Raw genomic sequence first — 23,880 nt, forward strand, 5'->3', positions numbered from 1 at the left:
TGAAATGAGTAGACTGAAGGAAGAGAAAAGGAATAGATTATTGTCTGAGGACAAAAAAAGATGGATTTACTTTGGGTACTAATGGGTACTCCCATTATGGGATTTTTGGGGTGGGAAAAGAGGAGAAAGCCATTCAAGTAAGACAGAGACAGGCTCCAGTTTGTTTGTCGGCCAACCATTGTCAGTGATAGGTTAGTGGATGAGCCAAGAGGCCCGTTTTATGGTGGTGGTCTGGCATAGGGTGGCCCATTTTAGGGCTGTGTGACAGTAGCTAAGAGTTGGGATCTGACTTTAGGAAGTCTCTCATATTTCTTTTTTCACCTTTTTATCCTGAGTGTTAAAGATGTTGAAAGCCACATTATGTAGGTTGGGATGTTTAGGGGCCCGGCTCTTGCTTTGGGAGTTCAAGAAGGGCTGTTAACTCATTGCTATGACTGTATATATGAGATAAAAAGTTGTATTACCTTTCTGGAGGATCTGGCTGGGTTGGAAGCTTTTGCCCACCCCACCTTTTGTTGGCCTCACAAGCATGCATAGGAATGAAGGTCAATAGAGTTTGCTTAGAGAGGACAGTTTCAGCTAAGAGAATCTGGACAGAGAGGAAGAATGTAGTGGTAAGAGTAAGGAAGGAAAAAGGAACCTCTGACCATTTGCCACTCTATTGGAGGAAATTGTCCATATCTTGCAATATGGTGGGGTCACAAAATGCTGTACGCAGGCCAGTGATCACAATGATCCATTTGGTACCAAAATTGAGGCCAAATTTCTATGAAGAAGTAGATATGTTTCTTTGATTTTAGATACAGTTTCAAGCCCAGAGTAGCTAGCCTTTGAGAGGGAAACTAGAGGAGGGGTCCCTGGGACCCATTGTGTATTTCATTCTCAGGGACACAAGCCAAAAGGCTAGAATAGACGATTGGACCCCATGTCCTAAGAACCAGATCACTCGGTGGTGGTGAGGAAAAGGATAGAACTAAAAACTTGTATTAAGGCATCTCTGAATATATTTTCAATGTCAGTGAGATCTCCACTGAGTGATGAATATCTCCTAACTTTGATCAGCCAGAGAGGGTCCCTGGGACTGGTGGGTGTTTCACTTCTTGAGGGCTCTTCGAGAGGAACACTGGATCCTTACCTCACAATGCCTGTGGCATGTGTTCATAGGGGAACTGGCTGATGGTGGGTGTTTATCTGTCAAATGGCGATTAGTCTTTGATCTGGAGGTCTGGAGAAGAGTATAGTGGGGAGGGTAAGAGAGAGATGTTGCTAATTACAACCTGAGACAGGGGAATGGGATACCAGGCTGAAGAAAATTAGAAAATACAGAGACAGGTGTAGAGACAAAGAAATTCAGTGGGGACCAGAGGTCCCAAGGCTCACTGGCACTTGGGCCCTGAATTCTCACAAGCAAATGTATTTATTTGAGTTCACACAGGGAAGGTTACCATGAATACATGTAAAAAAAAACCCCATCTATGCTAATATTAAATCAGAGCCAAAACAGAGATTGTGAAGAACACTGGTTTCCTTACTTATTCTTTTGAGACAGGAGACTGCAGCCTAGGCAAAGTCCAGACATATGTTACACTTTAGCCTTCAAGGTCCCTAGCATAGAAGGTCCAGCTCCCAGTCTATCCATCAATAAGGAAGGGGGTGGCATACCAGTCTCTTAACCCTCTCCAGAGCTGTTTTAACACTTCCAAGGCCAGCTCTCAGCATTTCAAGTGCTGTTGAGGTGGCATTCCAACCTCTCAAACCTTTTCCAGGTTTCCAAGCTCAGCTTCAGAGTTCCATACACAGAGAGAAGTTCCTAGTGGTCTTACAATTGAGTTTACCAATGAAGTCAATATAGTTCTACACCAAGACCTAGTCTCTCTTACATGGCAATCAGTCAACTAGAGCCCAGTGCTCTGGGTTGCATTCAGGCTACCACTGAGTCATAATAAGCAGGAGGGACCAGCTGGCTCTCACAAAGCTGCTGGGGAGGAAGAGGAGGTGGATGCCATCCTTTTCAAGGATGGGAGTCCTCCAGGGAACTCTGTTCCAGGTTTCCATATCATCAGTTAGGAAACCGAGTCATGAGGCTATTAGAATAAAGAAAGAGCTTTACCAGAGGTACTAGATTAGGCCTGAAATGGCCTTGTTTCATGAACCTGTTACGATGTCACAGCTGGCCTGCTTGCTGGAACTCAGGTGCCTGTCACCTGAAGAGGGAATGGGAGAGTGGGTTTTACATTTAGATTTATATTCCAGGCTGAAGAATGGGCTGAAGAACTGCAGGAAGGTTCTCCCAGGAGGAGGGTGGTCAGTGGACCAAGCCATGGGAGCAACATTGAGTTATAAGAATAAAGCAGATTTCCATTAGACAGGCTAATCTAGTAGGAAAAACAGACACAAATCAAAGATGCTTGCTCTAGAGATGTGAGAGTCATTGATAGTTAAGTTAGGACTTATAAAAGCAGGTTTTTTGGTGGGGATTGAACCCAAGCCCTCACATATAATGGACAATCATTCTGCCAGTGAGCTTTCACTCTCAGTCTGCTTCTTTGCTTCCTATTATCCTCCTCTCCTTTTATTTTTTCTTCCCTGGTTCTAATTACTATTTAATTCATTTGATATGAAATAATATTGTCTGGTTCCCTTACTAGAATGTGAGCTAGGATTTGGTTGCTTACCCTGTATTCTCCTGGGCACACAGGAGAGACTGTGTTCATGGGAAATGCCTATAGTATTGTCCCAAAGATAAGAAAGAGCTACTGCTAAGCTTGATCAGGCTTGGCGGGGTGTAGGGGGTGACATGAGCAGATCTGAGCCTTGAAAAGGTCATTTCAGTCCCTAACTCCTACCACATCTGGATTCCTCAACAGAATTCTAGCCTCATCCCCATTCCTGTTTCAACCCCAAACCCGCAATGTTATACGGGAATTTGATCGCGAGATACAGAGAGGCCATATTTTGAGAGGGTGAATAGGAAGTCTTTATTGGAAAGCCAGCAACTACAGGCAGACACATATCCTCCCAAAACTTGCTGCCCTGTATACACTTAATACTGTTAGGAGCCGGGCACTGGTGGCTCACGCCTGTAATCCTAGCTACTCAGGAGGCTGAGATCTGAGGATCACAGTTCAAAGCCAGCCCAGGCAGGAAACTCTGTGAGACTCTTATCTCCAATAAACCACTAGAAAACCGGAAATGGCTCTGTGGCTCAAGTGCTAGAGCACTAGCCTTGAGCTGAAGAGCTGAGGGATAGCACCCAGGCCCAGAGTTCAAGCCCCACAAGTAACAACAACAACAAAAATACTGTTAGGAAACTGAGCCATGAGAGGAGGAGAATAAAGAAAGAGCAGAAAAACAATCTCAACAAACTAGATCAACTTTAATGGAGAGTTGAAGAGGGACACCGTGGTTACCTGAGGAGAGCCAGGAGACATGAGGAATGGTGCAAAACAGAGGCTAAACTGATTGGGGCCTAAATAGGGTCATGGTGGGCGGCAGGATCACAGGCAGCTCGAGATTTCAAAGGGTCTCACAAATTCACGGTATAGGTCTGGAAGTTTTGGTAACCTATTGTCCAAGTCCTTGCCCTGCCTCTAGGATTTAGGCACACCCATCACCTGGGGGGTGGGACTCCACCTTTACCTACCAAGAAGCCAAGATGGTGCCAGTTAGACCCAATTCCGTATCTTCCACCACATTGCCAAGATGGCACCAGTTAGACCCAGTATCCTTAGTTCAGCAGAACCTACTCTCCATCTCAGAATCTCAGTCCTCTTTGGCCATCACTTGGCATGGGTACCATATGACCTTTCCTCAATGGTGACACAAGGAGGGTGCCACCAGGGAGGAAACCAGGGCTGGTACTTCCTGGTTGGCAGGTGCTGCCTCAGAGAGGCAGAAGGAAAGAGGGCAGGTCCAGAAGAAGGGGATGGGAATGTGACTCTCTCCTTACTCTCCCTGGGTCCCAAATGGTATGTGCTGAGAATAGAATTGGGATCCCCTCCCATCACTGCTCCTGTATATACCTGCCGCCTGCTTCCTGTCTTGGCCCTCATGGATCTGGCTGTAAGATTCCATCAGAAATCGGTTCCAACCCTCTCCCACTCTGGGTTTCTTTCTTTCCTTACTTGCTTGTTTATTTTTATAGCACTACCCAAGATGGTAGTGAACAAATTGTTTGCTGATCCTTCTCTTCTAGCTCTTCAGTAAGCTCCATGTATATGTCCTTTCTTTCCGGTATCTGCAATGCCTAAACTAGTGTGCTTAATGTACATCTGCAAAGGGAAAGAAGGGAGGAAGAGAGGGAGGGAGGGCTTGGCTTCTGACAAAGTTAATTCCATTGATGCCTGACCCTCATTCCACTCATTTTCTAACTTCATTCTTTTCTTTTTTCCTGGTAGGGTGTATTCTTTATAAAATTGAGGGATAGCTTAGACATAGTAAAAATGCATCAAGTGTCCTATTTACCACCCAGATCAAGAGAGATCATATCCAGCTTATGTGGTTCTCCCATTCCAGAAGTACTCTCTCTATTCTGAATTGTATAAGTTGTGTCTTGTTTTGTCTGTTCTGGAACTTTATATCCTTTATAGGATTCATTCACAACCACTATATATATCTATATCTATATCTATATCTATATATATATACATACACATTCATATACATATATATGCACACACATATATGTATATATTTAAATAATATATTAAAATACCATGTTAACATATATTAAATTAACACATACAGATTAATATATAATACATAATACTATTAATAATTACATAATAATAAATTATACTATACTATACTATATAATGTATCTATATATCTATATCTATATTCTGCCATGTAGCTAAATCCTTTGTATTTTAGCTTAATTCTTGCCCCTGAAATTTTTTTTCCAACTGCCTTCTTCCTCAATCCCTCTTCAACTTGTCCTGGCCTGGAAGGAAGCAATAGATACTCTCTCAGATATCCCTAATTACCTTTCTCTTTAATATCTTGGGGACATTTCTTTGCCCATGTGGTCCTTGAGCCCTGACTTCCACACCAACCACCTTTCTTGTAAAGGATTATGGGTTTGGGGGCAGAAGAATAGGCCTATTTATGGAGCAGGCCAGTTGGACAGCAGGTTCATACCATATCCCCTGCCCTCCAATGCAGGTCACCCCTGCCTATGGCCCTGATCATCAGGGTACCTGGCTCTGCAGCCAATGGGGGCGAGCTGGAGGAAGGAGCTTATTAGTCAGATAAAGATCTGGTGGCTCAGCCCAGCCCCCTCCCCCAACTTCCCTGGGGCCCTGACTCAGGCTGGACTGGCTCCCACACCCTGAAGGCTCCTTCAGCCACAGCCATGGCATCTTTTCTCCACCCTCTAGGAGGCAGACCCAGAGCTTTGCCTGAGGTTCCTCCCAACCTACAACCACAGCTCCAGTGCAGACGCCTGCACACCTGCCACAGGCTCAGCCCAGCCCAGCCTGCCCAGCTCACATCCTGCCCTCCTGCCCAGGGCAGCAGGGACTCCAGACTCCAGCATCTTTCCTCCACTGCAGAGGCTGGTCCTGTCCATTTCTCTCTGTGCCTGGTGTTTCTTACCTACACTGGCCTCCCTGTGTAATCCTTACACAGCACCTGAGATTGAGCTCCCTCCTGTCTCCTGAAGAGCAGCCATGGCCACCTACAAAGTCAAGGTGGCCACGGGCACTGACCTCATGTCGGGAACACTGGACTCCATTTCACTGACCATCGTGGGGACTCAAGGAGAGAGCCATAAACAGCTGCTGAACCACTTTGGGAGAGACTTTGCTACTGGGGCGGTGAGTGTGTGTGTGTGTGTGTGTGTGTGTGTGTGTGTGTCTTGCAGGAGGAATGGAGGTGTATAGGGGAGGGACAGAACTTGGCTTTGAGTCTAGAGAACCAAGCAACAGCTCTGAAGGCTATAGGCTTCTAAGTGGTTCTAGATGCCACATCCACACTTGGCTCTATACTCTAACACTTTACTGGTCTCTGCCACCCTTCCTTCCTTCCACCTTTCCTTCCTTCCTTCCTTCTTTCCCTCCCTCCTTCCTTCCCTCCTTCCTTCCTTCCCTCCTTCCTTCCCTCCTTCCTTTCCTTCCCTCCTTCCCTTCCTTCCTTTCCTTCTTTCCCTTCCTTCTTTCCTTCCTTCCTTCTTTCCTTCCTTTTTCCTTCCTTCCTTCCTTCCTTCCTTCCTCCCTCCCTCCCTTCCTTCCTTCCTTCCTTCTTCTTCTTTCCCTTTCTTCCTTTCTTCTTTTCTGTGCCTATACTGGGGCTTAAACTTCGTTTTTTTTTATTTTTATTTCACAATGCTAGAATTCTATCACTTGAGCCACAGCTCCACTTCTTCTTTTTTGGTAGTTAATGGAGATAAAAGTCTCACAGACTTTCTTGTCTGTGCTGGCTTTGAACTGCTGTCCTTAAGATCTTAGCTTCCTGAGTAGCTGGGATTACAGGTGTGAGCTACTGAGCCAGCTCTCATCCCTTTCAACCAGCTCCAATCCCCTTTTCTTATTTCTCTCTTCCTCCCCTTGGTCCTTTTCCTCCCTCTCCACCCATCCTTCTTTCAATCTTTTTTCCATTCTTCCCTTCTCATTCCTTTTCATTGCCTCTTTCTCCATCCTCGTTGTTCTCTCTCATTCTTACTCACTCTTTTAAACCAAGTTGCAACATAACTGGCTTAAATTTGCATTGGATTCCCTGTGACTTCGAATGGCATCAGACCAGCCTATCCAGTGGAGACCTGCTTGCCCTGTGCTGGAAGCCACTCTTTGTGGGCCCTTAGACTTGATGCTGATTTTAATAGCCACCTGCTGCTATGTGACCTGAATAGGTTCCTCCATTTCTAGAATTTCTTCATCTTCATTGAGAAGTAGGAGATGGGCTGACTGTAGGAATTAAATAGCCATTGTAAATGGTTTGGGGAGTCCTGACCTTTCTTAGATTTCCTGGGGGTCCACAGGTACCTACAACCTCAAGTGATTGGGAGATGAGGTGATTGAGGATGGGAGTTCAGGAGCTGGGGGTAAAGAGAGGATGGAAGAGGTAGGATCCTGCTCAGCCCTGGGTAGATGTACCCAACAGGAGATAGACAAACTGGGGAGTAGTGGTGAGAGGGGAGCCCAACAATCAGGTATGCATTCCACCTCTCTGCCCACCTCAGCCCAGGAGATGAGCATCACCCAGCATGAACAGGGCTAGGGTGATGGCTCAGCTCAGTGGGAGGCCTGAGGATCTGGGGTCAGGTCCAGCTGCTCAGCTAACTGGGTGGGTCCTGTATAGGTGGACGAGTACACTGTGCGGTGCCAGCAGGACCTGGGGGAGCTCATCATCATCCGCCTGCACAAAGAGCGCTACTCCTTCTTCCCCAAGAATCCGTGGTACTGCAACTACGTGCAGATCTGTGCTCCCAACGGCCACGTCTATCACTTCCCCGCCTACCAGTGGATGGATGGCTATGAGACCCTGGCGCTCCGGGAGGCCACAGGTGAGCCTACGTCACTCCATTCCATGGCTACTGCAGGCTTCCATCAGGCCAAGTAGGCACTGGGACGCCTGGGCGTTTCCTGCCATGGGCCCAGTTTGAGGCTATGAAACCGGATGGAAAGAAGAAGGACCAGAAAGAAAGAGGACCAGAAGTCACCCTCAGCATATACGCGCACATGTACACACACACACACACACACACACACACACACACACACACCAATGCTGGGGCTTGAACTCAGGTCCCTTAGCATGTTTGCTTGAGGATGGCTCTGTACACCACTTGATCCACAGTAACATTTCTGGCTTTTTGGTGGTGCGTTGGAAATAAGATGTCTCACAGACTTTTCTGCTTGGGCTGGCTTTGAACTGTGTGATCTTCAGATCTCAGCTTCCTGAATAACTAGGATTACAGGCGTGAGCCACAGTCCCCTTGGCTTGATACAGAGACTCTTTGTTACTCTGGGTCCAGACATTGTGCTGTTCTGACAGGATATGCTGTTGATCATGGGAGAGAGCATACCTTGTGGCTCCAAAAAGCCTCCCTGTTACTCCAGGGAGTAATGAGATTTCATTCCAGCTGGACCTTCACCTAACAGCTCTCAGAGCGCCGGGCCTTCCTAGAGAACATGGTGCTCTAGCTTTATGGCTTTCTTTTCTTTTTTTGTGGTGTTGATCACCAGCGCCTGGCTTTTTCTTTTCTTTTGTGTGCATGTCCATACGGAACTTAGGGCCTTGTACTTTCCTTTGGCTTTTTCTGGGGGGAGGTGGTGGTTAAGATTGGTGCTTAAATCACTTGAGTCAAACATTCACTTCCAGTTCCTTTTTTTTTTTTTTCTGGTTAGTTGGAGATGAGTCTTTGGGCAGGTACTGGTGGCTAATGTCTGTAATCCTAGCTACTTAGGAGACTGAGATCTGAGCATCGTAGTTCAAAGCCAGATTGGGCAGGAAAGTCCATGGGAATCTTATCTCTAATAAACCACTAAAAAACTAGAAGTGATGATGTGGCTCAAAGTGGTAGACCACTAGCTTTGAGCAAAAGAGCTCAGGGACAGTGCTCAGGGCCTGAGTTCAAGCCCCATGACCAACAAAAAGAAAAAGAAAAAAAAGTCTTTTGGATTTGGCTGTCTGAGCTGGCTTTGAACAGAGCTGACTTTGAACAGTGATCCTCAGATCTCAGCTTCCTGAGTAGCTAGGCATGAGCCTGTAATAGTTTTCTCCCTTTCCTTCCTTCCTTCCTTCCTTCCTTCCTTCCTTCCTTCCTTCCTTCCTTCCTTCCTTCCTTCCTTCCATCCTTTCTTTCCTTCCTTCCTTTCTTCCTTCTTCCTCCCTCTTTCCTTCTTCCTCCCTCCCTCCCTCCCTCCCTTTCTTTCTTTCTCTCTCTTTTTCTTTCTTTCTCTCTCTCTTTTTCTCTCTTTCTATTTCTTTCTCTCTCTCTCTTTCTTTCTCTCTCTCTCTCTTTCTTTCTTTCTTTCTTTGTTGTGGGGCTTAAACTCAGGGCCTGGGTGCTTTCCTTGCATTCTTCAGCTCAAGGTGAGCGCTCTACCACTTGAGCCACAGCATTACTTCTGGTTTTTTAGTGGTTTATTGGAGACAAGAGTCTCACGAAGTTTCCTGCCCTGGCTGGCTTTGAACTGTGATCCTTAGATCTCAGCCTCCTGACTAGCTATGATTACAGGCGTGAGCCACCAGCACCCGGCTTCTTTCTTTCTTTCTTTCTTTCTTTTCTTTCTTTCTTTCTTTCTTTCTTTCTTTCTTTCTTTCTTTCTTTCTTTCTTTCTTTCTTTCTTTCTTTCTTTCTTTCTTTCTTCCTTCCTTCCTTCCTTCCTGTCTTTCTTTCTTTCTCTTTCTCTCTCTTTCTTTCTTTTCTCTTTTTTCCTTTCTTTCCTTTTCTTTTTGGTCAGGTGTGGGGCCTGAACTCTGGGCCTGGGCACTGTCCCTCATCTCTTCAGCTCAAGGCGAGCACTCTACCATTTGAGTCATGGCGCCACTTCCAGCCTTTTCTGTTTATGTGGTACTGAGGAATTGAACCCAGGGCTTCATGCATGCTAAGCAAGCACTCTGCCACATAGCCACATTCCTAGCCCTTGTGATAGTTTTCTAATTGAGCTCTGTGTGTGTGTGTGTGTGTGTGTGTATGTTATTGGATTTTGAACTCACAGCCTCAAGCATATTAGGCAGGCACTAAGTCATGCCCCCAGTACTAACTGAGCATTTGCAACACTGATAGGCTGTTTTATTGCTTCAGAGGACTCTTATTTCCCTAAGGGGACAGCTTATTTCTCTGATAGGATATACTGTTATTCCAAAACATCCCCCTTATCCCAGTAAAGGCCCACCCTTCTTCCACTAAAGGGCCTTTACCTGGGCATTGGTAGGTTATTCTAGCTACTCATGAGGCTGAAACCTGAGGATCATAGTTCAAAGCCAGTCCAGGTAGGAAAGTCTGAGACTTTTTTTTTTTTTTGGCCAGTTGTGAGGCTTGAACTTTGGGCCTGGGCGCTGTCCCTCAGCTCTTCAGCTCAAAGCGAGGCTCTACCACTTGAGCCATAGCACCACTTCTGGCTTTTTCTGCTTATGTGGTGCTGAGGAATCGAACCCAGGGCCTCATGCATGCAAGGCAAGCACTCTACCACTGAGCCAACTTTCCAGCCCCCTGAGACTTTTTTTTTGGTCAGTTGTGGGGTGTGCACTCTGGGCCTGGGTGCTGTCCCTCAGCTCTTCAGCTCTAGGCGAGCACTCTACCATTTGAGCCACAGTGCCACTTTGGTTTTCTGGTGGTTAATTGGAGATAAGAGTCTCATGGACTTTCCTGCTGGGGCTGGCTTTGAACTGTGGTCCTGAAATCTCAGCCTCCTGAGTAGCTAGGATTACAGGTGTGAGCCACCAGTGCCAATTAACCACTAAAAAATCTGGAAGTGGAGCTGTGGGTCAAGTGGTAAAGCATTAGCTTTAAGTGAAGAAGCTAAGGGAGAGCTTCCAGGCCCTGAGTTCAAGACCTAATCCTGGCATGCATGTGTATACACACACACACACACACACACACACACACACACACACACACACACACACACACACACACACACACACACACCTGGCCTTGTTATTTATATTAACCATCAGGCTCCTCCTGGTAACAGGGCAAGTCTGTCCACTGTATCTTCAGGTTGTTTGGTTGATCTATGGGAAAGGAACAGGACTCACAGGACCCACGTACCTGACCTCCATGTACCTGCCCCTGCCAGAGCCCTCTGTCTGGCTGCTTTGTCAGCTTCCTAAATGGGATTGCTCCATGGAGCCTGAGGATCTTTTCTCTGGTAACTCTTACTCCTACCTCTGAGCTTCTACTGGCTTTCTTTACAGTAGGTACAAGGGGAGGGCAGAGCTGAGGCCCCCCCCCGCCCAGATCCCGAGTCCCTGGAGCCCCAACCTTCCTGCAGCAGACTACTCTCTTTGATTTCTTGTTTCTCCATGCTGTCATCTTCTGGGAAGAGGGAAGACAGCCAACTCAGGGAAAGGAGGCAGGTGTGAAGGGACAGAAGGCCTAGGGATGTCTCATTGGGGACACTGAGTGCCTTCTCACGATGATAAGTCAGTGACATGGAAGCTGGGGACAAGCCATGGTTACTCTGGCTGGCTGGGCAGGAATGAGGTTGGGTGGGGTGGCTGCCACGCAACACCAGGGCAGGGAGACTTGAGTCACCTGCTGGGCCCTCAAAGGTGTGAGGCTTCTGCCCTGGGAATGAAGCCAAGTTTGAGACTCTGGGTTGTACAACTCTAGGGGACACCGTTCGTCCAGAATGCAGCAAGAGCTGTGACAGAAGGAGGGGGGAGACAGTAGCAAAGATGAAGGCCTTTGGGAAGGATAGGCCGCAGGGACAGCACTACCCAGCCTGGGGGCAGCTAGGCAGGAGGCTGGAGAAACACAGGCAATGTCAGCTCCATCTTTGGGCATCTAGGTACACGTCCTCATTCTTTCAAGCTCCAGTGCCTTCATCTAAAATGGAGCTATGGTGGCTCTCACCTGCAATCCTAGCTACTCAGGAGGCTGAGATCTGGGGATCACAGTTCAAAGTCAGCTAGGGTAGGAAAGTCTGTGAGACTCTTAGCTCTAGTTAAACAGAAAGAGCCAGTAGTGGAGCTGTGGCCCTAGTGATAGAACACTAGCCTTGAGTGAAAATACTAAAGGAAAGTGCTCCTGCGCTCATGTGTACAAGCATGAACACACACACACACACACACACACACACACACACACACACACACACACACACACACACACACACACCCCAGGACCTACATAAAGCCTAAAAGGAATTTCAAAACGGCTTCCCAGCTATCCTGGTTGTTACTGAGTAGGATGGAGAGGGTCTAAATCAGCCTGCCTTGGGTCAATTTCAACATGGCTAATTTTTCCTACATATAGCTCATTGACACTTTGTTTTTTTTTTTTTTTTTGTCGGTCGTGGGGCTTGAACTCTGGGCCTGGGCGCTGTCCCTCAGCTCTTCAGCTCAAGGCGAGCGCTCTACCACTTGAGCTACAGCGCCACTTCCGGTTTTCTGGTGATTTATTGGAGATAGGAGTCTCACGGTCTCTCCTGCCTGGGCTGGCTTTGAACCGCAATCCTCAGATCTCAGCCTCCTGAGTAGCTAGGATTACAGGCGTGAGCCACCAGTGCCCGGCTTCTCACTGACACTTTGTAAGATGGTTATGGCAGTTTAGTTCTTTAGCTTGAGAGTGTTGGGGCATAGGGTATTCTGATACTGAGATTTTTTTTTTTTACAGAAGATGCATATATATATATATACACACATACATATGTGTTTCTGTATATTTGTATATAATATGTAGATATACAGATATATCTTTATCTACCTATCAGTTTAGTATTTACTTATGTATATTTGTATGTAATATGTAGATATACAGATATATCTTTACCTATCTATCAGTTTAGTATCTCTTATATGAAACGTTTGGAACCAAAAATACTTTGGATTTTAGATTTTCTTTAGTATTGTCTTTTTATTGTTATGGTAGGGTGATGTACAGAGGGGTTACAGTTACACAAGTCAGGTGATGAGTATATTTCTTTTTGGACAATTTCACCCTTCCTCTTGCCCTCTCCAAGTTTTTCCCTCCTGTCTCCACCTACATGTTGTAGGTGAGCTATCTTGAGGAAGTGGCTCAAGTCTTATTATCATGAAATCCATTTATGTTTTATATACACTTTGTGTATATTGTCCAAAGCAATTTTAATATTTCTGGCATACTTGCATTCTGACTGATACATCACATGTGGTCAAGTGTGGAATTTTCCACATGTGGCATCATGTGGACACACTCAAAAAGTTCCAGATTGTAGCTACTGGTGGCTCACATCTATAATCCTAGCTATTCAGTAGGCTGAGATCTGAGGATCACTGTTTGAAGCCAGCCCAGGCAGACAAATCTGAGACTCATCTCCAGTTAACTAGCAAAAAGCCAGAAATGGCAGTACTCAAGTGGTAGAGCACCAGCTTTGAGTGAAAAAGCCAGGTGAGGGAGGGAGGTCTAGGCCCTGAGTTTAAGTCCCAGGACACACACACACACACACACACACACACACACACACACACACACACACACACACACACACACACACACACACACACAATAGTTTCAAGGTTTATAACATTTTGGTTCTGGAGATTAAGGGTGCTTAGTGAGAGAGAGAAAGAGAGAGAGAGATGGAGATAGAGAGAGTATATTTTCTACCACCACACATCAGACCATTGATCAAATACACTGATATTTCTCATAAAGACTATGAACAATTATACCAGATAAGTTAAATAAAGACTGCATATCCTTGGGTAAATTTGGAGCAGCTTTATACTAACCAATGAATTTTCTTTTTCTTTTTTTTGGGGGGGTCTGGTCGTGGGGCCTGAACTCTGGGCCTGGGCGCTGTCCCTCAGCTCTTCAGCTCAAGGCTAGCACTCTACCACTTGAGCCACAGCACCACTTCTGGCTTTTTTCTTTTTGCTTATGTGGTGCTGAGGAATCGAACCCAGGGCCTCATGCATGCAAGGCAAGTGCTCTACCATTGAGCCACCTTCCCAGCCCCTCAATGAATTTTCTATAAAGCAAACAAACTTGAATTCCACACTCTTTTATGATTTAGATTGCAGAAAGGGGTTGTAGGTCTATAATAATAGTCACTTGTTTTGTGAGATTGTTCTTTCTTTCTTCCCTTATTTTCTTTCTTTCTTTTTAAAATCCCTTTTTGGTGCTGGTTCTGGGGCTTGATCTCAGGGCCCGGGCACTGTCCTAGAGCTTTTGTGCTCAAGGGTAGCTCTCTACCACTTGAGTCACAGCACCTCTTCTGGCTTTTTGGTGATTAATTGGAGATAAAAGCTTCGCAGACTTTCTTGCTTGGGCTGGCTTTGAGCTACAATTCTCAGATCTCAGCCTCCTGAGTAGCTAGGATTACAGGAATGAGCCACCTGTACCTGGCTTGTCTTTTTCTTTCTTTTCTGTTTTGTTTTGTGCATGTGTGTGTGCTGGTACTGTTTGAACTCAGTGTCTCATACTCTGGCTTGGCTTTTTCACTCCAGGCTGGTGCTCTACCACCTGATCTACATCTCTCCCTCCAACTTTTGCTGGTTAATTGGAGATAATGAGTCTCACAGACTTTTCTTATTAGGCTGGCTTTGAACCAGGATCTCACATCTCAGTCTCCTGAGTAGCTAGGATTACAGGTATGAACCATCAGTTCCTGGCAAAAGGTTGTTCTTGTGTGACTTAAATGATGAATTTAAGCCCAATGTTTACAAAGTACCTGATACCTAATATATTTTCCCAAACTGTCTGTTGTTCATATTTCAAGGGATCTCCAGAAGCAGAGGTAGAGCAGGGCTGTGAAGGGAGGCAGGCAGTGGCCTCATGATCCTTCCTCCTGAGATTTTGGCAGGGGACAGGGACTCTCTCAGCAGAAGCTGGACTCCTGGGTCTCTGAAGTGGGCAGCAGGCAGGGGAGGGTAGAGGTGGGGGCTGGCCTTTGAGCTTCCTCCTTGGTCTCCCTACAGGAAAGACAGCAGCAGACGATACACTCCCCATTCTCCTGCAACACAGACAAGAGGAGATCAGAGCCAAGCAGGACTTCTACCAGTGAGGGCAGCAGGGTCTGGGAGCCTGTGTGTGTGTGGGGGTGGTCCCAGGAGGTTGGGGGACAGCGATGGCTTTGGCTTTCTGTGCCCCAGGGTGGTACTTTGTCATCACAGCTCTCCCCCAACTCAGCTTCTTTTTGCAGCTGGAGGGTCTTTGTTCCCGGCCTTCCCAACTACGTGCACATTCCCAGTTACCATCCCCCTGTCCGGAGGTGCCGCAACCCCAACCGGCCAGAGTAAGAACAGAAAGTTGGACTGGGCCCCTCTGTGGCTGACATCTGGGTTCTTGCCCCCTCCCTGACCTCCTGGGCCCCAGATGCCAGGTCCTAGCTCTGTGCTTCTGCCACAGATGGAATGGTTATATTCCTGGATTCCCGATTCTCATTAACATCAAAGCCACCAAGTTCCTGAATTCAAATCTCCGTTACTCCTTCATCAAGACAGCCTCCTTCTTCTCCCGCCTGGGGCCCATGTGAGTGTGTATGAGTGAGGGGAGAATGATGGCTCCTGTGGAGACTTTCCCCCATCTTATCCTCTCTGCTCCCCTTCAGGGAAACCCCAGGGATTAGAATGCCATGCCCGGTGCAGGTGGCTCATACCTGTAATCCTAGCTACTCAGGATCCTGAGATCTGAAGATCATGGTTCAAAAGCCAGCTCCAGCAAGAAAGTCCATGACATGCTTATCTCCAATGAACTACCAAAAAGCTGGAGGTGGATCTGAGGCTCAAGTGGTAGAACATTAGCCTTGAGCCGGAAAAGGCTAAATGACAGTGCCTAGGCCCTGAGTTCAAGCCCCAGTCCTGGAACAACCAACAAACAGGCCAGGAAAGACATAGGAGCTAGACAGAATAGAAAATCTGCCACTTGACACTCAGAGACCTTGAAACACAAGACCCTGAGATTCAGAGACTGCAGTGCATGGTAGCCCTGCCCCCTATCCCAGAACTCCAGGCATCTTCTGACCATCTTGCCTTATACCTTATCTCCTAGGGCACTGGCATTCAAAGTCCGTGGCCTGGTGGACAGGAAGCGATCATGGAAGAGACTAAAAGACATTAAGAACATTTTTCCTGCCACCAAGACAGTCATCTCTGGTATGGGGGTGGGGCATCCCAAATAGAACCTGAGGTTCCAGGTGGGACTTCCTGTGGGGTCAGTGGGATGTGAGAGGGGGCAATGAGGGAGTGTTTGAGACTCAGGTGGGTACCCCTCTTTGGAAGCTTCTTGGCAAACATCATCCTGGGCCCCTCGAGGCCAAGTCGGGGGCTCCATTTGTCCTCCTGAGTCTTTTTGCTGCTCTCATCCTCTGTCCCATGCCTCCCCATCTCTGAGGGGAGCTAGATCACAGTATGACACACACCCTTCCCCCTCTCCCCAGAATACGTGTATAAGCATTGGGCAGAAGATACTTTTTTTGGCTATCAGTACCTCAATGGCATCAATCCAGGCCTAATCCGGCGCTGCATACAGATCCCGGACAAATTCCCTGTCACAGATGACATGGTGGCTCCATTTCTGGGAGAGGGAACATGCCTGCAAGCAGAGATGGAGGTGAGGTCCTTCCCTGTGGAGGCCCCAGCCAGCCTCCCCACAATCTTCAGGAACCACTTTAAGTCCTACCTTGCCCATATTCCTCCCTATACTCTCCATCCCTGTCCACCCATTGAGCCTTGGATCCAGTGCGCTCTGCACCCAAGGTGAAGGTCATGTTGGGGCCTACCTGCCTTCCCATCATGGCTTTCTTCCAGAAGGGGAACATTTACCTGGCAGACTACCGCATCTTGGAGGGCATTCCCACTGTGGAGCTCAATGGTCACAAGCAACATCATTGTGCCCCCCTCTGCCTGCTGCACTTTGGCCCCGAAGGCAACATGATGCCCATTGCTATCCAGGTATTCAGGGCAAGGAATGGGCTATGTGAGCCTTTTGCAAGTGTGGAGCCTGTGTGCACAAATGTTCCTGTGCGGGCATGTGTGCCTGTGTGCGTCTGAGAGTGCATACACACACATATGCACATCTTGATCTGTGTGTGTGTGTGTGTGTGTGTGTGTGTGTGCTGGTACTGGGTCTTGTAATTTTGCTTGGCTTATTTTGCTCAAGGCTGGTGCTTTGCCACTTGAGCCACACCTGCACTTCTGGCTTTTTGGAGGTTAGTTGGAGATAGGGGTCTTGTAGATGTTCCTGCTCTGATTGGCTTCAAATCATGATCTTCAAGTCTCAGCCTCCTGAGTCACTAATATTACAGATGTGAGCCACCCGTGTCCAACAGCCCCTGAGTATTGAGTGTGCACGCTGTGAGCATGTGCTCAGACATGACCGGATGGGGATATACTTTGTGGCCTAAGCTTGACTCTTTTATTCATTCCTCCATCCTCTGGCCAGGTACCAGTGGTTTACACCTGTAATCTTACCTCTTTAGGAGACTGAGATTTAGATGATGGAGTTTGAGGCCAGCCTCTGGCAAAAAAAAATCCACAAGACTCCAATGTTAAAAATAAACAACAAAAAGGGCTGGGGGCATGAGTCACATGGTAGAACACCAACTGACCAAGAGCTTCTGATGGAATACAGAGCTAGACAGAAGTAGTTGCTCTCCAGCTGGTGTCTAGTGGTTAGGAGGAAAACTGAAATGTTTCCTTTTCAGAGATTCCCCACAGGATCATATGCAAATTGGAGAAGGGCATCCCTCTAGGGTACCAGCCTGGTCCTGATGCTCATAGCACATTAGTGAAACTGTACAGGCTAGATTTTAATGATGACTCCTTTACCCAGGGACTGAGCATCCTTGCCCAACCTATATACCTAAAGGTGGCCATAGTGGTGGTGGTTTTCTCCTCCTCTTCCTCCTCCTCCTCCTCCTCCTCTTCCTCCTCCTCCTCCTCCTCACCTCCTCCTCCTCCTCCACGTCCTCTCCCCCTCTCTCCTTCTTCTGCTGGGGCTTCAACTCAGGGCCTGAGTGCTGTCCTTTGGCTTTTTTGCTCAAGGCCAGCATTCTATCCCTTAAGCCACAACTCCATTTCTTTCTTTCTGGTGGTTAATTGGAAATAAGACTCTAAGAGATTCCTGCTCAGTCTGGCTTGAAACTGTGATCCTCAGATTTCAGCCTCCTGATTAGCTAGGATGACAGGTGTGAGCCACTGGTGCTCATCTTGTGAGCTGCTTCTCAAATAACGAGCGAGAATTTCCTGGTAGTGACAAGGACAGAAGGAAGGTACTTCAAGCAGAGAGCAAAGCAAGGGCCAGCGTGGGAAGGACGTGCGTCAGGGGCTGGAGTGGAGATGGTGTGGCGTTGGAGCTCCCTTCTACCTTCTTCCTGCCGTGCGGGCTTTTGTATGTTCTCCGCTCTCACCAGCTCTCCCTCTTTCCCCACCTGTAGCTCAGCCAGACCCCCGGGCCTGATTGCCCTATCTTCCTGCCCAGTGACTCTGAGTGGGACTGGCTGCTGGCCAAGACGTGGGTGCGCTATGCAGAATTCTACAGCCATGAGGCCATTGCTCACTTGCTGGAGAGTCACCTCATTGGGGAAGCCTTCTGCCTAGCCCTGTTGAGGCAACTACCCATGTGCCACCCCCTATACAAGGTATGGGCTTTGGGGAAGGGAGCCCTGGAAATCTGCTCAGCCTGCTCAGCAGGCAGAGAGAATCCACCAAGCTCTGGGATAATCTGGGGGCTCTGGAGAGACAAGGGAGTCTGATGTTGCAGATATGGGGGTGCTAAGGCTGTTGGGAAACAGCCTCAGCCTTCTCTCATGATCTTTATTGCCTTCCTGTCCAGCTCCTCATTCCCCACACCCGATATACCGTGCAGATCAACAGCATTGGGCGGGCCCTCCTCCTCAATGAAGGGGGGCTCTCTGCCAGGGTAAGGCTTCTGCCCCCGCAGCCCTGACAAGCTAGACTCTTAGTTTCCTTTTGCTTTCCTAGTTAGACTAAAAGCAAGACCTTTATTTGCCTTTGGTTCCTGGAGAGGTGATTTGAAGGGAGGGGATTGGCTAGAGTGGGTGCTTTGTCTAGGAGGCAGGAGCAGGGGTTGGTATGCTGGTCTGGGCTGTGAGGGCTCCCGGATGTAGGAGGGGCTGGGCGTGGGGTCAGAAGGTGCCCTCATAGAGGATTGGAGGGCAAAGTTGGGTGCCACCCTTGGATGGCAGGCCTTGCAGACATTCATCCCGCTCCAAGCTTGGCCTTCTCCTTCACAGGCCATGTCCCTGGGCCTGGAGGGCTTTGCTGAGGTGATGGTGCGGGCTCTGTCAGAGCTCACTTATGACAGCCTCTTCATCCCCAATGACTTTGTGAAGCGTGGGGTTGAAGACCTGCCCGGATATTATTACCGTGATGACAGCTTAGCGGTGTGGTACGCAATGGAAAGGTGAGGTGGGAACTAGCAGGGCACTAGCAGGGGATATGTTGGAGGAGATGTTAAGATCTTTGGAGGACCTGGGCTTAGCTGTTAGGATTTGGCCATGGGGATAGGCTCAAGGTCTCTCTGTTCATCACACACCTGTTTCCTAGGCCCCCATGGGTCCTTTCTTTGGATCCCCAGCTCAGCTCTGTTGCTCAGTACCATTCTGGGATTCTGAGTTGCTTGGGGATCTTCCCTGACTCTCACTGGACACAGCTCTGAGTGGCTTCTCACCTTGCCTGGAACCCTCTCCACCTCCACCCCCATAGGGTCTTTGTCTCTCACAGCTGGGGTGATTCTGGGGCCAGCCAAAGTCAGAGTGATCTGGGGGGTGTGGGAGAAGCATAGTTGCAAAGGGGAAGGGAGGCTCAACCTGAGGCCCTTGTCCCCTGCTCAGGTATGTGACAGAGATCATCACCTATTATTACCTGAATGACGCAGCTGTGGAAGGTGACTCGGAATTGCAATGCTGGGTACAGGAGATATTCAAGGAGTGTCTCCTAGGGCGCGAAAGCTCAGGTATGGATGCGAGAGCCCAGTGGGGCTTGGGGTTAAGGGGTGGTCCCAGGTATGTCCACTATGACTATCCCACTGGGCCTGAGACTATATTCTTATGGGAAGCTAAAGTACTGCCCTCTGATCTGTGTGTGTGTGTGTGTGTGTGTGTGTGTGTGTATTTTGGGGGCTTGAACTCCCCCACTTGGCTTTTTTTTTTCAGTTGTGTGCCTTGCATTCAGGGTCTGGGTGATATCCCTGAGCCTTTTTTTTTGGTGTGTGTGTGGGGTGTTGGCTGTGGGGCTTAAAGTTAGGGCCTGTGCACTGTTCCTAAGCCTTTTTTTGCTCAAGGTTAGTGCTCTATCAATGTTGAGCCACACAGTACCACTTCTGATTTTCTGGTGGTTCATTGGAGATAAGAGTCTCATGGACTTTCCTGCCTCGGCTGGTTTTGAACTGTGATCCTTAGATCTCAGCCTGCTGAGTAGCTAGGATTGTAGGTGTGAGCCACCGATGCTTGGCTCCCTGAGACTTTTTGTTCAAGGCTAGTGCTCTACCACTTTGAGCCATAGCTCCTCTTGTGCCTGGCAAACTACTTTTCTTTTCTTCTTTCTTTTTTTTTTAATTGCTCAAGACTGCACTCTACCATTTGAGGTACAGCTCCACTTGCAGCTTTTTGCTAGAAGAGCTTCATGGCTTTTTCTGCTGGGGTTGGCTTCAAACCATGATCCTCAGATCTCACCTGTCTGAATAGTGAGGATTACAGGTGTGATTCACTAGTGCCTAGTTCTCTCCTCAGATCTTCACAGGGTTCTTCCTGCCCTTTCCCCTGGAGCCAGGGCAGCTTAGTGAGACTTGGAAAGACAATGTGCCTGACCACTGAGCGTCTGAGTGCAGGTGCTGGAGGTAGATTTCACAGCGACCTCAAGGGGTCTCAGTGCCTCATGCTAGCAATACGCCTTGTGGACTGAAAAATGGGGTCTGAGCTGCAGCAGGAGACCACAGTGTGCTGGAGGCTGAGGAGCTGGGCAGAGTGGCAGTCTCTTGGAGAGGGAAGGAAGGTGCCTTGAGGCCATGCTACTTGGGCACACTCTCAGCAATGAGAAGCTATAGGATGCTAAGTAGTTCTTGCAGGGGTAAAAGGGAGTGAGACAGCTGAAGGTGCTCCCCTTGAGGCTTACGTGGCCTGGGGTGGGGAGAGCTGCTTTCAGCTAGTGGTTAGATCTACTGTGCCAGAACTGGGGCAGTTTGGAATTTCCCAGAATGCCAGAGAGGCCATGGAGGGGCTAGCAAGGAGATGAGCTCATAGGGTAGAGGATTAGGCTGTACTGGTGGCCAGAACACAGTCTGTGGTGCTGTGGTGATGTCCAGGAGGGAGGTGACAGGTCTGACAGGTGTAGCAGACAAATCCAGACATAGTTGGAAGCTGGAAATGCCAAGATTCAGTCCTGGGAGATGGGTTGTGCCTGGTGGCAGCAGTTGGAGTGTTGGCAAGTCAAGCTGGGATTGGAGGCGCCCTCTGCTGGGCAGCCAGGCCAGGGTACGGAATGACACCATGCCTGTTTTTTTTCCTGCCTTTCAGGCTTTCCCACCTGCCTGCGAACAGTACCTGAGTTGATTAAATATGTCACCATGGTCATGTACACCTGCTCTGCCAGGCACGCAGCGGTCAACACAGGCCAGGTACTTGGTGCTCTCCAGGGCCAGCCCCAGCCCCAGAACCCAGATCTGGGAAACTTAGCCTCTATCCCAAAGTCAAACCCAGCCTCAGCCCCAACTTGTCTCAACCAAGTCTGAGCTTCTATCTCCGTTTCACTTTAAAAATCCTTGGCCCAGGGTCTGGGAAGGTGACTCAGTGGTAGAGTGTTTGCCTCGCATGCATGAGGCCCTGGGTTCGATTCCTCAGCACCACTTAAGCAGAAAAAGCCAGAAGTGGCGCTGTGGCCCAAGCGGTAGAGTGCTAGCCTTGAGCTGAAGAGCTGAGGAACAGCGCCCAGGCCCAGGCCCAGAGTTCAAGCCCCTCGACCGACAAAAACAACAACAACAACAACAAAAATCCTGGGCCCAGCCTCCTAACCCCAACTGTAGTCCCAAACGCAGCCCCAACACCTGAGCCAGGTGGATGAGATCTTCTCCTCCATTTTCAGCTGGAGTTCACCTCTTGGATGCCCAACTTCCCATCATCCATGCGGAACCCGCCGATGCAGGCCAAGGGGCTGACCACTTTTCAGAGCTACATGGACACGTTGCCGGACGTGAAGACCACGTGCATCGTGCTCTTGGTTCTCTGGACCCTCAGTCGGGAGCCTGATGACAGGGTGCGGGGTCAGGGGTGGGGGATAGAGTGGGAGGGAGCTGGTGGAGGGCAGAGGTAATTGGCCTTGCGGCTTGGGCTTGGGCAGGAGCTCCGGGCTGGGTCCCAGCGTGAGGTTCTGTGTTTCCCCGCAGCGGCCGCTAGGCCACTTCCCGGACATCCACTTCGTGGAGGAAGGCCCGCGGAGGAGCATGGAGGCCTTCCGCCAGCGCCTGGCCGAGATCTCGCACAACATCCGCCAGCGCAACAAGTGCCTGCCCATCCCCTACTACTACCTGGACCCGGTGTTGATCGAAAACAGCATCTCCATCTAGGCCCGCCCTCCCGCTCCACCTCCCCTGCGCCCCGCCCTGCCACCTCCAGTTTTCCAATAAAATTACTTCAAACACTTGCCCTGGGGCTGTGAGTGCAGTTTGTGGGGTCTGGCCGGCTGGCCAGCGCTCTGGGCTCCAACATCTAGGGGTGCAGGCAGCCTCAGAGCAGCGCCCTGGTTCTAGTTCCGTTCCTGGATTATCTCTGGAGTCCCCTTTCACTTGCTCAGGAAAGCATGGGTGGAGGTGGTCAGGTGCTGCAGGGGATGGTGAGGAACGAAGAAGGCTTGGATCTGGGACCCATGGCCCAACCCACGATTCTGGCCCATCTGAAGTTTCTGCTGCTTGTGGATGTAGTCCACTCAAGTCCTACCCACTTAGAAAAGCCAGACTATATGAGACCAGTCCAATTTGAAACATAAACCACTCAAACACCCAAACAAAAGGCCACCAACCTACAAGAAACTCAGACAAACATTTTATTTTGCCAGGTGCTGGTGGCTCATAGCTGTAATTCTAGCTACTCAGGAGGCTAAGATCTGAGGATCTCTAGTCCAAGGGAACTGGGCAGAGAAATCCCTGAGACTCTTATCTCCAATTAGCCAGCGAAAAGCAGAAGTGGAGGTGTGGCTCCAGTGGTAGAATGCCAACCTTGTGCAGAAAAAGCCAAGCAACAAGCTTTCATTTCAAGCCCCAGGATCAGCACAAAGAAAATTAGCCAACTCCAAGTCCCTAAGCTTCATCTCATAGGGAATCCACAGTACCCTAAACTACATCCACCAGCTCAAGTCATTCCAAGAGCTACCCTCCTGGAATCCAGAATTACTGAGTGCTTGCATCCAACACAATCCACTGTCCCCAAGATTCCTTTTCATGCTTCCTGAACCTGAAATCTCCTACCTGCACTACTCTTGGCCCTTGTTTTCCGGATACCCTTAATTCAATCTGGTACCTGTCATTGAAGGGAATGAGGCTAGCAGGTCTGTCTGGCCTTTGGCAGTAGATGTGGAAATATTAGGCACCCAATTACTAACCGCCCCTCCCCACCAGCCAATTCAGTCAGCACACAGTTTCAAGTGCTCATGCTAGGCCCCCTCCTTTTCTGACTTCATTTGGTTTCCCCAGATCTGGCACTGGTTTACCTAGTTGCTGTTGATGTCATGTTGGGCTGAGCAGGTGAAGATAATCTTGTAAGGTATAGGAGGAGGCCAGCACAGCTTTGGAGGGTGACCCCAGGATGAGAGGGAGTGAACAGGACTGAGGTCCAATGGACAGCTGCCCTGGGGAAGGTAGGTTAGGGGGACAGGGACAATAGCCAGGAATGGATACCTCACCTGGGTTCATGTGGCTTAGGAAAAAACCTTACTGGAATGTCTTTCCAATCTCGGGCTGGGGCTGAGTCCCTGCTCACTGCCTTGTCTGGATAGTAGATGTCAACAATCTTGGTCACAACGCTGGGAGCCAAGAATACATGATGATTACCAGTTGGGAGTCAACATGACTGCCAGAGGTATGGGTGGGCCACTGAGACCACTGGCTCAAAAAGGGGGAAATTAAAGCCAAGGAAGGAAACCAGCCAACCACATGGAGTGTGAGCTGTAGGCCTGAGTTTCAGATCTGGAGGCTTTGCAAGCCCGGGCTGAGGGCCACAGGTGGCCTGCAGATGTGTTTTGATTGGCTGCTAAGTGTTTTGTTTTGCCAGCATTTAA

The 23,880-nt window shown here is 48.8% G+C and overlaps 1 protein-coding gene across 2 annotated transcripts; it reads left to right on the top strand.

The window, feature by feature from the left end:
* Positions 1–5,535: 5,535 nt before the first annotated feature.
* Positions 5,536–22,248, top strand: Alox12b (arachidonate 12-lipoxygenase, 12R type). 2 transcript variants are annotated; one of them, XM_042670845.1, is made up of 15 exons: positions 5,536–5,816; positions 7,297–7,501; positions 14,572–14,653; positions 14,796–14,888; positions 15,002–15,124; positions 15,644–15,747; positions 16,032–16,204; positions 16,402–16,545; positions 18,030–18,233; positions 18,428–18,514; positions 18,849–19,018; positions 19,449–19,570; positions 21,129–21,229; positions 21,694–21,864; positions 21,995–22,248. In XM_042670845.1, exons 1-15 carry the CDS (start codon positions 5,670–5,672, stop codon positions 22,172–22,174), a joined length of 2,106 nt encoding a protein of 701 aa, XP_042526779.1. In that variant the 5' UTR covers positions 5,536–5,669; the 3' UTR covers positions 22,175–22,248. The 2 variants fall into 2 exon arrangements, with proteins under 2 accessions (XP_042526779.1, XP_042526780.1); XM_042670846.1 differs by having other exon boundaries at positions 14,796–14,864; positions 21,995–22,174.
* The last annotated feature ends 1,632 nt before the right edge of the window (positions 22,249–23,880 follow it).

The sequence above is a fragment of the Dipodomys spectabilis genome, unplaced genomic scaffold (genome assembly GCF_019054845.1).
Source record: "Dipodomys spectabilis isolate Male_0828 unplaced genomic scaffold, ASM1905484v1 ptg000576l, whole genome shotgun sequence".
NCBI classification, from domain to species: domain Eukaryota; kingdom Metazoa; phylum Chordata; class Mammalia; order Rodentia; family Heteromyidae; genus Dipodomys; species Dipodomys spectabilis.

Bases quoted from the DNA above. Each gene is read 5' to 3' on its own strand.
- Alox12b (XM_042670845.1), top strand. From the start codon at position 5,670: ATGGCCACCTACAAAGTCAAGGTGGCCACGGGCACTGACCTCATGTCG. The intron at 15,125-15,643 runs GTGAGTGTGTAT...CTTATCTCCTAG, and splicing joins TTCTCCCGCCTGGGGCCCAT to GGCACTGGCATTCAAAGTCC. The intron at 15,748-16,031 runs GTATGGGGGTGG...CCCTCTCCCCAG, and splicing joins CACCAAGACAGTCATCTCTG to AATACGTGTATAAGCATTGG.